The 12,900-nt window shown below is 39.9% G+C and overlaps 1 protein-coding gene across 2 annotated transcripts in view; it reads right to left on the minus strand.

Annotated features, from left to right (window-relative positions):
- LOC117425895 (alkaline phosphatase-like) overlaps window positions 1-12,900 on the minus strand; it is a 36,100-nt gene that overhangs the window by 14,019 nt on the left and 9,181 nt on the right. The window contains exons 1-8 of one of the 2 annotated variants that reach the window (XM_058993335.1): window positions 9,980-10,341; window positions 7,511-7,682; window positions 6,222-6,341; window positions 4,938-5,053; window positions 4,397-4,571; window positions 2,590-2,765; window positions 2,036-2,176; window positions 1,653-1,722 (exon numbers count right to left, since the gene is read on the minus strand). In XM_058993335.1, the coding sequence (XP_058849318.1) occupies window positions 1,653-1,722; window positions 2,036-2,176; window positions 2,590-2,765; window positions 4,397-4,571; window positions 4,938-5,053; window positions 6,222-6,341; window positions 7,511-7,580 (868 nt within the window). In that variant the 5' untranslated portion in view covers window positions 7,581-7,682; window positions 9,980-10,341. Of the gene's footprint in view, window positions 1-1,652; window positions 1,723-2,035; window positions 2,177-2,589; window positions 2,766-4,396; window positions 4,572-4,937; window positions 5,054-6,221; window positions 6,342-7,510; window positions 7,683-9,979; window positions 10,342-12,900 lie in introns of those variants that run through there. The other variant, XM_058993336.1, reaches the window with a different exon arrangement.

The raw sequence follows: 12,900 nt of genomic DNA on the forward strand, positions 1-12,900 counted from the left end.
GCACCAGGGGTTTGAGGAATGCACTGAGTTCAGAGGTCGTCACACTGGACTACACACACACACACACACACTCACACTCACACTAAATGAAATATATGTTAACAGGATAATGAGTTGTACCTTTTCTATTGGTTAAGTGTCAGAGAAAGAGGAGGAGAAAGACACCTATGCAGAAGGGTATTTAATGTCATGCAACAATTGTAAGAACGAGTATTCTGTGTCCTGTACCTGGGACCAGACTCCCTGCATATTTCAATAAACATAACAACTGACTGAAGAAAAGGACTCTGTGCAGTTTCTTGAATCTACTTACTCACCATCCTCTTTTTTAAGTTACATCACAAATTAAAGTAAAAACAGCACATTTCAGAACCTTCCAGTGCATTGTATTGTGCCACATTGTAGCCCACAGGTACAGGTAAGTTAATAACAGGTATGACATACCACATCTACAGATCCTTCACTACTGTTGGCCCCTTCGTGCCATCTAGTTTCTGTTCAGTGTCTCCCTTCGCCTCCTGCATTTTATAACCCTTACCAACTGATCTACAATGGCAGTGCAGTAGTAGTGCCATTATTGTGGCAGCTACAATGGGATGAGGCTGAACACAGTGGCAACGTTATCATATTTCGATATGCCAATCACAATGGTATGATCCAATACTGGTACAGTCTACTGTGCTTAAGTGTATATTGTTTCAGTGTATATCAAACTTAAGTGTATTCAGTTCCAAAATTCCAAATCCATTGCCAATGCTGCATTAAATTTATCCCATTCAAGTGTAATATTTTAAGTGTATATTCTGTTTTACTGTATAGCTGTTAACTAAGCAAGTGCATTGTGACTGGCAGCAAGGAATAGGCGGTCTAGGAAAGCTGAATCTCTGGCAAGAGCGATCTTTTGACTTCTTTCCATGAAGAAACAAAGCTGGCAGCCATGTAGGCCTCTTTGGCTTTTATAAGTTGTAGAGTTGGTGTCAGAAATGCAAAACCCCAGAAAGAGAGAGAGACCAAAGTAGGGTCTGGCATCTGTATCTTGGACTGGTTTCACACAAACCTGACTATTTCTGAGAGAGTTTTGTAATTTGTTATTTCCCAAGTAGCTGGTGCATTTATAACACTAATTTCAGCTTTATCACAAATCAAACAGTACCATATTGTCCTGAATATAAGATGAAGAGTTCCTATAATCAAGGGTGCCTTTATGTGCAAATAAAGATGCAATTGCATGTACACAGGAGAACTAAATAACTATTAACAACATCACCATCTTACTATGGATTATTTGGGGTCACTTGATCAGAAGAATATAAAAACATAGCTATGTAAGAAATTAAAATCCTTTATTCTGTAATCCGAATTTTCAATCATAATCTAATTTTACCATGCCAGTACAAACATAACCTGTGAACAAAAATATATTTACGATATTACGTTATGGAGCTAACTTTTTAGATGACTGGCTTTAATCATAAAGGTTTTATTACAGAGTGGAAAAGCAGAAATGGCCAAATTGTGTTTTTTACACCTGGCCCATAAAGCAAAGGTGAGAGCTCCCTCATAATACAAACCAAAATGTTTGTCTAAAGAGGCACTAGAGTGAGAAGCCTTCAATAGGGTACGAAAGGGGATTATTTGTAACCACAACTTACCTAGTAAGTAGTCCACTTTGTGTGGATTCAAAGCTAGCAGTTGGTTCTTGTTCCACACATAGTGAGCAGCCTAGAGAGAAAAATAAAAACAAACAAATGAATCAGCGGCATGGTCACTTCACACAGCTTTCATAAAGTAAGATTAACCAAGGCTTTGCAATCCACATTCCTATAAGCATTATCTACTATCTACCCCTTTACTTTAATCAAGGATATGTGAATATTTCAAACACAATGCTATAGATCCAAAAAAAAAAGAAACAAGGGCGAGGGTTTGAGCTAAAGCAGGAAGCAGCAGAAGATCTTCATCTTTAGCGTTGGATTTTAAACATGCTAAATTAAAATGGGCCATTCCCAATATATTCACTGTATCTCCCCTGTACCTGATTGCCCTTGGAGCTCTTCCACTCATCCACAAGCCTTCTTCCGTCCCGTCGAGTGCCGTTGGCCTTGTATTCATTGGGGTACTCAACATCAGGGGTGTTTTTGGGGTACATGTACTTCCGCCCCCCTCCCATAATCACCTGTGAATACATTCAAAGAGGGAAGGTTCATATTAATTAGCTTCTTCGCACAGGATTCAGCTGGGTAAGGTGAGCATCTAATACAGTTTTTCCAAGAGTTACATTGCAGGGACCAGTTGCAGTTTACTTATTCACAAAGTTAATTTATCTGTCATTTTGAAGCATATGGTCAATAAATCACCTTCAGGGGAACAACCCTGCTGGAAGTTCAGAGTTACAGAGTGGTGGTATTTACATCCGCCAGTGTTTAGATCATTAAAATAGACCCTTTGGGTGTGTTGAATTCCAAACTTGGAAAATCTGTATATTTTAACCATGGTTATCATTCCTTTAAAGGTCCCAGTTTAAGGGACATGTAATATAGCAGAATGTCATTTAAGATTTAAGAAGCAGAGGTGATATTGTCAGCGTACATCGATGTTCGGGATGTTCTCAAGCAGCTGTCGCGCGATGTCCTTGCAGCCCCCCTGAATGGCTTCAGGGGGCATCTCCCCATCCGAGAACCAATCACGATCCACGCAGTGGGCGTAGGCAGCACTGGGCGTTGCGTGGTTCACACGTGTCGTCGTGACGATGCCTACTGATTTGCCTGAGAACGAAGTAAACAAAGAAAACAGCTCAGAGAGGCCTAGTGAGAAAGATCTGAGAGCTGGAAAGCAGTTTAGAGTAGTACACTTGGTTTATTGGTTTAAACTAATGTTCTAGAGCAGATTGACCTTGAGGTTAAAGTACTTGGAAGTCGTTAATAAATTATTATGGGTTAGAGATTGCCAAAAAAACAATAGCTATAGATTACCTAGCTATAGATTAAAAAAAAAAAAAAAACATGCAAAAGCCCTGTGGCCGAGCTGTTGTTGCAGTGACATGTGGGTAATGATGTCACAGACCAGGAAGTAAACAGAAACCAAACAATGGATGGTGATGGTGAAGCTGAGCGCTACAGCACTCAGCTATTTTATTAAATAATAAAAGAAAAACAAAAGACTTAAACAAAACACCAAACAAATAAGTATCGTGCTGGTGAAAACCACTCTCCCGAGGGTAGAGAGCTGCAGGTTTATACAGTGACCATCTCCCGATTAACAACAATTAATCAATGAATCAACTCGGGAGATGGTCACCGTCTGCACAAGTTTAGTAAGGATGCGGGACTGTCAGCTAGTTAAATAATCAGTAGCTGATCAGTCACGCATTCTCACAAGGTTTTTAAAATATAAAACAATAACAAATACGCAGCGCTTTTATCCGCGCTGCAAACAATAATACAAATAACAAAACAGTGCACATATATAAATAGGGGCGGGACACTCCACCACAAGCCCAAACAATCGAATTGGGCTTTTCAAATTGGCTATAGTTTAATATGTTATAGCTATTTTTTCAATACAAAGACAAAACTGGAAGGCAATGTAGAGAGTGCATTTTATAAGCATTGCTCCAGGGTCTTGTTAGACCAACAGCTGGGAATATACAACTCACACAAAAGCATTTACTCTGCCAATTCTTCACAGCTTGCTCTGGCACAAGCACCATCACAGACTGCCTAATGAACTTGCCAGATTGTCACTGTTCTGCTCAAAGCCCACAATTGGCTGTAACCTCCCATTTGATCTTTAAAATGTTTTGAAATGAGTCGAGGTCTGACACGCACACAGATGTAAAATCGGTACCCTCTTGAGAACCAAAACAAGTACTAAAACACTTGTTCTAATATATAAAGCAACACTGGCTTACTAAAATGTTACTGCTTTAGGTTTAAATGCTCAGTCACATCGTCAGTGATACAAAGGGGTTATAAAGCGAGTTGACCACTACTGCTACTGTGGAAAACCCTTTGGTTTGACGTGTGTCCCTATGAAATTGGTGCTCTATATAATGTTTTAATCTTTGATGTGGGACCCATGTTAATCTGTTATAATCACTGCATAAAACTTGAAGCTGTAAACTCCTTGACCCACTGGTTTCTTATGAGTACCAGTGTGCTAATGAATCAGACCACTGTGCAATTTTTGCACTATAGCCATTGTGTTGCCATGTCTGGCAGTACTGAGGTCTGCTGATGGTTCAGAGTTTGTTAAGAACAATTGGTATTTTATAATACAGTTGTATCCCGATGGGACTTTTCTGCAAGGGAGAAAACATTTCAAAACACATGTTTTGGCATAAAGAACTGAAGATCTGTTTTGTTTCAGAGGAATAACAGAGAATTCAGTCCCTTACCGGCATCCTTCGCCCATTTCAGAATGGAGGTGACTTCATTTCCGAAGGTGGTGTTGCACTGGGAGCGCACAGCTGCTGCACTCACACCCACAGTCCCCTCGTTTGCCTTCACCCCACACAGGTAGGCTGTGGCTGTCCCAGCACTGTCAGGCACCTGTGCGTTTGTGTTGTACGTCTGGAAGGAAACAAGCAAAAGAAATTAACAACCAATGAGTTGTCATTGAGAAGGGTCGCAGTGACTAGCACACAAAACAAGACCATTTTCCTTTCAGTATGAAAGAACCTTTCAAGAAAACTTCTGCTTTGTTATATATTCTAAGTGCAATCAAACAAGCACTACATTATGCAAGTTTAGTGTTGAGAGGCACAGTGGTGGGAAAGCTTCCCCTCATAGCTCTATAAGCAACAGAGTGCTACCCAATGCTGTCCTGAACACCCCTGCCTGCCATTGTCCTGAGTTTCTCCCACGCAGCCTGACTATTGTGTCCAGAGTCACTGGGAGCTGAGACCATCCAACTGTGCAGGATGTGAGAGCAGATACCTTAGCGAGTGCCACATGGGGGAACTTATCCATCTCCAGCTGTGTCTCCTCACCGCTGAAACCATTCATCTGACCCTTCAGAATGCGGGCCGCTGTCACCGTGGGAATTCCCATGCCTACAAAACGCCACACTTCAGTAACACATTGATATAACACATTACAGATGCACATTTCAAGGAAAGGTAAGTCACCATGACCTTAATCCACAGCATGTTCCTTCTCAAACTGTTTGAACCTGTTTTTTGAATGAGGGGGACCAAACCAAAAAAAAGGATGATATTTTTTTTGTATTTCAATGAAACTGTGTTCAAATATCTAAGTTTGAGAATTACTGCCTTATCAAACATTCTTCAGTGGCAATGTTCTGTACTAAAGTAGTAGAAGTCCAGCTGCAATGGGATTCTGTTTGTCTAACAAATAAAATACTGCTTGTCATTCGTTTCAGCTCATGTAGAGGCATCCTTTTAAATCACGAACTTAAATGACTAATATTAAAAAAAAATGTATCCAGGGGTTTACAGTAATTGAAACAATACTCTGTACCTCTGGAATCTACCACAAATCTACTGCTCTCTCCCTCCTCCTCAGCCAAGAACCTCAGAGTAACCCTGGACCCCTGCCACTCCTACTCCCAGCACATCTCCACTCTGGCACGCACCTGCCGATTCCTCCAACACAACATAAGAAGAATCCCACCCTCCTCCCCAACTACTCCACGCAACTCCTCGTCCAGGCCCTGGTACTCTCCCGCCTAAACTACTGCAACTCCCTCCTGGCTGGACTCCCTGCGTCCGCCACCCGTCCGATCCAGCTCATCCAGAACTCCACTGCTCTCCTGGTGTTCTCTCTGCCTCGCTTCTCCCATGCTACTCCACTGCTCCGCTCACTCCACTGGCTCCCGATCACCCCTTGCATCCAGTTCAAAACTCTTGTATTCGGCTACCAATGCCTTGACCAGACTGCACCCAGCTACCTCCAGATCCTCATCTCTCCCTACACCCCCACCTGACCGCTCCGCTCCGCCTGCAGTAGTGTAATTCTTGATATGCATTTTATTTTGTATACAAATGTAAGTTGCCCTGGGTAAGGGCGTCTGCTAAGAAATACATAATAATAATAATAATAATAATAATAATAATAATAATAATAATAATAATAATAATAACTGAAGGTAATGACTGAGGATTGAAGCCTGGTCCAGCATCAGAAAACAACTTGCTCTGCGCCAACGGCTTCATTTTCACAATGCAAGCGTCGCTCATTGTTAAAGTCAGTAGAACCTACCGTCCCCCAGAAAAAGGATGGCATTTTTCGCAATGTTTGTGTTGAGGCGTTGCAGGGAAAGAGCTTTCGTGAGGGTTCTCTGAGCCCAGTCTCTCCAGAATTTGGGCTCTTTCTCTTGTTCTGGAACAACAGCAGCAAGTAAACACACAAATGAGTATCCTGAACACTGCAGAGTTAGCACTGAACTGGTCCAATATTAAGAACACACTGCCTTCAAAACAGTGCTATTTCATGACGTTGTTAATCGGTCAACACACTTGTGTTTTCCAGCTTGTATTGCTCTCTTTGTCCAAATGTCTGTCGCTCGTAAAATGAAAAGGCTTTTAAGACAAGCCTGCTGTGCTGGAGTGATGGTAGTATCAACACACTGTAAGGGACTCATTCGTATATTTGTTAAAGAAAGGTGGATATGGTAAAGTAGTTTACATTTCAGTTATTTGAATATCACACCCCAGTGAGACTGAAATGGAAAAATAGTTAACTCGGAATTGCACAGCATATGATAGTTACTTCCTTCGTTATTTAAATAAAAAAAACTCTAGAACCAGTGAGGCAGATGTTCTGAGTTAGCTAGCTGAATGTATGTAACGAAATAAGTAACTGATATATGTTTCCATTTCAAGCTGAGTAGTAAATGAAAACAAGATGTTTTAATTATATTTCCAGCACCAATTATATCTGGAAAAACAATGTATGGAGTTATCAACTTTGAATGTACAGTAATATATATTTTTTTCACTCCCTTAACAGTGGTCTGATCACACTCCAGCTGAGAACATTAGAGGTTTTAGCAGCTGCCCAGTCAAGGAACAGACCCCTCAGCTTCCCCAAGGACTGAATTAAACAGTCTGAAAATGCTTTGTGGGGTTTCTCTGTAGATGAGCAGGTTTGTGCAGCTGTTCTGTGTCACAGCTAAGTGGGTTCCACACTTGGGAAAAATTGTGGCAAGCAGGTCAGAAGACACTAGCCTTTCAAAGCTCCTGGTATTATAATGGTATCACCGTGTATTTTTTTAAAAAACTTTGCAGTAAGCGTTAAGACATACTGCAACGTATTTATGAAGATCTTTATCTCAAAGAGCTGGAAACAGTTAATTTACTAATTCAGAAGGGCAAAAGCAAACTTTCTAAGAGGATTAAAGGAATTGTAACATTGTAATACAACTTGCAGTTACAATATTGTTCCGTGAGATTTCTTACAAGTTTTATACCGTTAATATTGTCTTCTCTAAGTTTGCCTTTGCCTGTTAAAGTCACAGAAATGCTGAAAGAAACGTAACAGAAACTCACCAGGGAATTGTGGAATTGCTGCACAGATGTAAGCGAAGCTGGAAAAGAAGAGTAGTGCTATTCCATTCATCTTGTCCTCAACCAGTCAACTTCCTAAAAGCGCTTAATGCAAGATGTGTATATTCTTCAAAGCAACTCTAACTACTATCTGAAGATCAGTTCATTCTGTACGCTGAAGGGAAAACAAAACCACAGAGTTAACCCAAGACTGCCAGCTGAGGCAAAACAAGAGTTCTGAGCTGGAGAGAGAAAGAGGCACAGTTAACATCAGTTACAATACCCGTAAGGTATTGAACAGAAGGGTAAACGGCCTTCTTGAGTTTTTGTAATATGATGGAAACATTTGATGGACTATCCTCAGGAATAAATTATAAATGATGGCACTGCTAGCCTCATAGTACCTTTTAAAAAAAAAGTCTATTCAATGAAACACAGCACAACATGGAACTGGTGGTGTCACTGATTTCTGAAAAGATTAAGAACACTAATTTGGTAGCCACACGAAATTAAGCATTTGCGTGACTCCTAAAAATGTTCGCTTTTGTTAACTTTTTTTTAAAATATCATTAACAATTTTTTTGTATTATTTTTTTTTGTTTGTTTGTACATAGGTTTAATTCTAACCTGGGCCATACGAATATGAAATGGTCCTCTTTACCACTGATGACGTTTTAATCGATGTGTTTTTGTTTCAACTAACTTAGCTCACAGAGAGTGGACTGTTCAAATGAGACACATTAAAGTATTGTTGGTTGCAAATTATAGACCCTTTAAAAAAAAGAACACAAAGCTCAACCCAGACAAATAAGATTGATCTCTCACTGATCCTGTTCTTCGGAGACAAGGATTGTGTTATTTTGTTGTGTCTGCTAAATCAAGGTCATTTTAATAGGATTTGCTCCATGCAGTGAGTCAATATTTAAAGAGGATTACAATTACGAGTTATGTAAAGACATGCTGTATCTACAGATCCTTCACTACTGCTGACCCCTTCTATTTCTGTTCACCGTCTCCCCTCGCCTCCTACATTTTATAACCCTTACCAACTGATCTACATGACCGCACTAAAGAGGCTGCAAAAAGGAAACTGAAAGACTTTTCATTAAGAGACTGTAAAGGACTATGATAATGCTGTTCAATTTTCAAGTGCACATAGATGTGTGACGAGAATTAAAACCGTTTTCAGAATGAAAATGGTAAATTGTCTGCAAAGTAGGTACAACATTGAAGTAAAAATAATTTCCATTTCACTCTTGAAAGTAAAAAGCTATTTTGCGAATGTGCATCACTGTGCCTTGTGTATCACTGTACATTTAAATAAAATACGTTATAAACTGTGTTTTTTTTATTCAAGTGAAATAATAATCAAATCAAAGAAATAGCAAACCCTTAGCACTGTAGCGTAATGCATTTTGTTACCGGTACAGTAATATTTTATAAGAAGAACTGGCATCGCAGAGCACCAATCCGCTTAATCATTTACTCCATTTAAGTGTATCAATATTTGTGAAAAATAGCGTATACACTGATGGAAGAATACAAATGGAGGAATATCAATACCTGACAGTGGTCTAATACCATCATCTTTAGAGTATAAAGCACACTCTTTGCATTGCTGTGAGTTATATATGAGTTACTTGGTATATTTGAGGTGTGCTTTATACTTGGGTTATAGTGTTCTATATCGTAAACTATGCTTTTGCTAGGGTAGTATAAAAGATGCTTCATATGAGTTATACACAGAGCTGTAAAAAGATGTTATATTCTTAAAATTATGGTAGTGCTGGTTAACATTTCTGTGGGTCATACACTGGCTTAATGATTTTTCTTTTTTTTTTTTAAATGACTGCAACCAATGAACCACCATTGATTTGTACAAAGCTTAGTTACGTTGATTAAGTCTGACAGACTGATGACATTTTAATTGTTGCTTTGTGGTACTGGAGAGACCGCTATGGTATAGGTTTAGGTTTTAAATTCATGTTTTAGGCACATCAGCACAAATATGAATGCTTCCTTAAAGGTGCTCCCGATTTGTAACAACAACAACAAAACACACCAATTATCCAATTTAAGAAGAAAAAAACTCATACATGTTGCACAAAAGAGAAAAATAACGCAATTAATCAGATGTGAAATACTGAGGGTAGTGAATTCACACTGATGAAGGTACTACCCAAAACATTTGTCAACTTCACAAGTTCACTTAGTTTCTTACAGTGTTTTTTTTTAATTATGGACAAAGCATTGAAAGACATTACACAGTAAAGTACGAGTTACTATCAACACAGCCGAACTGTGAATGAACCGAATTACATTGAAACAGCAAGATATCACCGTATCAGCTATTCAAACATGTCAAAATAAATAAGATACATCTTATAAAATAAACTTACATTTCTGACATGGCAAACACATACAAAAAAAAACACCATTTGATTATATTCCTCTGAGCTTTTTCTTACTTACTTTCTTATGGACTGACCTACATTGCGCTCCATTTCCCCCCCCCCCCCCACTCCAGAGTGCAGGGGTTCCCAAGGGGTCACTGCTTCACAGGCTTTCTACACATGGTGGCCCAGGCCAAAATAACAATCACGACAGTGAGGATACCAGCGTAGATCGAGAACAGCACGTATCCGACCTCCGTGGGTCCCAGATTAAACATGGTGGTGGTGCGGTGGAATCAGGAGAGGGGGTCGGCGTGGTTTTTTGAGTCAGTTACTGAGTGCTACAGACAGCTTCTTGTCGCACCTCCCAGTCCTTATTTCACTCCAGAAATGAAGTGGACTCAGCGGGGAGAGCTGGATAATACCTAGCAGGGATTAGCATTAAAATTCTTTACTGCTGCAGCAAAAAGCAGATAACCAGCCTCTCAATCTCCAGGGTTAAGCGCTGACGTATCACATGCGTGACGTAGGTACGTAAGCAATAACTCACTACAGGGTGTGCAGTAGGACATATCTTACGCACTCCTGGGTGCGTTGTGAGGCACAAAACCGTAGGTCAAGTGCCTTCAACCACCCAGCTCGGAGCGGTACAGTAACTATCACCGCGGCCGAAGAGATCGAGATTTTGAGATTGTAAAGAGAATTGATTCACGACAATGAATTATCATACATTTATTTCTACAATCCTATTTAATTTCTGTCAGCGTTTGACTATAAAAGAAATCTTGAATATCTATTTGGCCTGAAGTCCTTAACTTTTTTTTTTTTTAAGATGTTGACCAAGGCACGCTTTGATCTTCATACGGGATTCGCCTCTAGCTCTTACTGCATCACAGCATTTAATTTAAGCCATTTTATAATGTTTTTTTGTAACTTCATAATTGTGGGGAACGACGCACGCACTGTAGAGAATCATCTAGAAACACATATAATAGGATAATAAACAGCTAAGAAATGTGATATTAGGACATGTGGATGATAGATATTCTCCTTATTCATCCCACTGTTGTTTATCAGCAGTTGTTTTGTCCTTTCTTTGTCACAAAGCACCACTGGATAAGGAGTACGCTTGGTGGTATGGTGGAGTTAACAGTCACCTTTCACTTCTAGGACCTCAGCTGGATTCCGAGCTGGGGGGAACAAAGATATATTCTGGTTATGTTCCAATTCCTCCAATGCCACTTTCCAGGAAAAATGTTTTTGAACCCCAAAAAATGAAAAACCAAAAAACTAAATGGTGACCTCATTTCACCCCAGGTGTGGTGATCGCTCCAGCCCATTCTCTAACCCTTTTACTGTGCTGACAATTGTTGGCACTTTACTGAGTGACGAAACTGCTGAATCCTGTTCTAGAACACAGGGTCTGATTGCTGCTAGACCACTTGAGTGAGATTGAACGAGAACACATGAAGTGACAAGGTACCAGGCAGCAGCAGAAACTTTTATTTCTATAGCGTTGTCTTTAAAATATCGGCACATTCCACACGCAAGTGTGAAATACAAGCAAAAACCAAAAGGGGGCCAGTGATGACATTGCTAGTGCTATTGAGAGAGGAGTAAATGGAAAATTGACTCGAGGGGGCCATTCCACAATTGTGTAAAAGATTGTTACAGTTTTAACTGCCAAGCTCAGTTCATTAAAAACAAGAAAGCACACAGACAGAAACCGAGCACTAGAAATAAACAGACAGACAGACAGCTCTAACTCTGACCCCAGCTGTTGGAGCTAAGGATTATGTGCTATTGAGTTGCATGAGCTGCTATCAAGGTCAATTTAATAGGATCTGAATCATGCAGCAAAGCAAGGTTTAATAGCCAAAATAACGACAATTACCACAGTTAACCTTGGAACCATCCATTTCTCCATCTCTGTACTTGGGTTACAGTTATTATATTCCAAACACACTGATAGTTCTGGGTAACATTCTATAATGGTATGCTGTAATGGGATTGTTTTGTCCTTTTCAAAACTACTTCAGCTAATGCACCACCATTAAGCCGCACAGAGTGGCTGCTTGAGTCTGGCAGATGGGTGGCATATGAATCGCTGCTTCGTAGTATATCAGAGGAGGTTTTGGGTGAACCAGAAGATCTGGAAAACATTTCACGCTGCGTTACACACAACGGCACAGTTGAATATGAAAGCTTCTTAAAAAGGCGCTCCAGATTTGTATTACAAAAACAATCCTTAGTCTGTTTATTTAATTCAATGTTTGTTTTTTTTATCTCATAAGAGAAAAGATATGATACATTGAAGGCCACGGTCTCAGGCTTCGAACTCCCCTTTTCTTTCAGCAAACAGCACAATGTCTATTGGTGATCTCAGGGCTGCAGCAGTTCATTGCATGTTCCTTCAGCCCACCGTCTTGAAAGAGTCGCAGTCTTGCTCATGTGTTGAAGCAGTCCTATACAGTTCTTAAATGGGCATCAGTTAATTAATCACACCAAGATGATGTATGCACTTCTTTCTTTCTTATATATTCTCATACTTATAATAATAATAATAATAATAATAATAATAATAATACATACATACATACATACATACACTTACATAGAGCCATAGCACTTAACAGTAAAAGCTCATAAGAAAAACAACGTCATGATGCTTTACAAGTCCAAACTTAAGACACACTTCGTTGCTCTGGCTTATGCTGTTGCACACAGAAGTAGAACAGCTATCTCTAATCCTTTCAGTCAGCAAATTCCAAACCAGGTTGGGACCACACAGCCAAAAGAACAGCCACCAAATCTGTCCTGTTTAAATCTTAAACACCAGCAGCCTCGATGACCTGGGCTGGTGTCCAGGTACATAAGGAGGTAAAAGCTGAGCAAGGTAAAAAGGGGATGAGCTGTGCAGGCATTGGTCAGTAAGATCATAAACGTGGGCTGCTCTCGACACACTCACAAACTGGGCACTTAAAACACACACACAGAACA

The sequence above is a fragment of the Acipenser ruthenus genome, chromosome 20 (genome assembly GCF_902713425.1).
Source record: "Acipenser ruthenus chromosome 20, fAciRut3.2 maternal haplotype, whole genome shotgun sequence".
NCBI lineage: Eukaryota > Metazoa > Chordata > Actinopteri > Acipenseriformes > Acipenseridae > Acipenser > Acipenser ruthenus.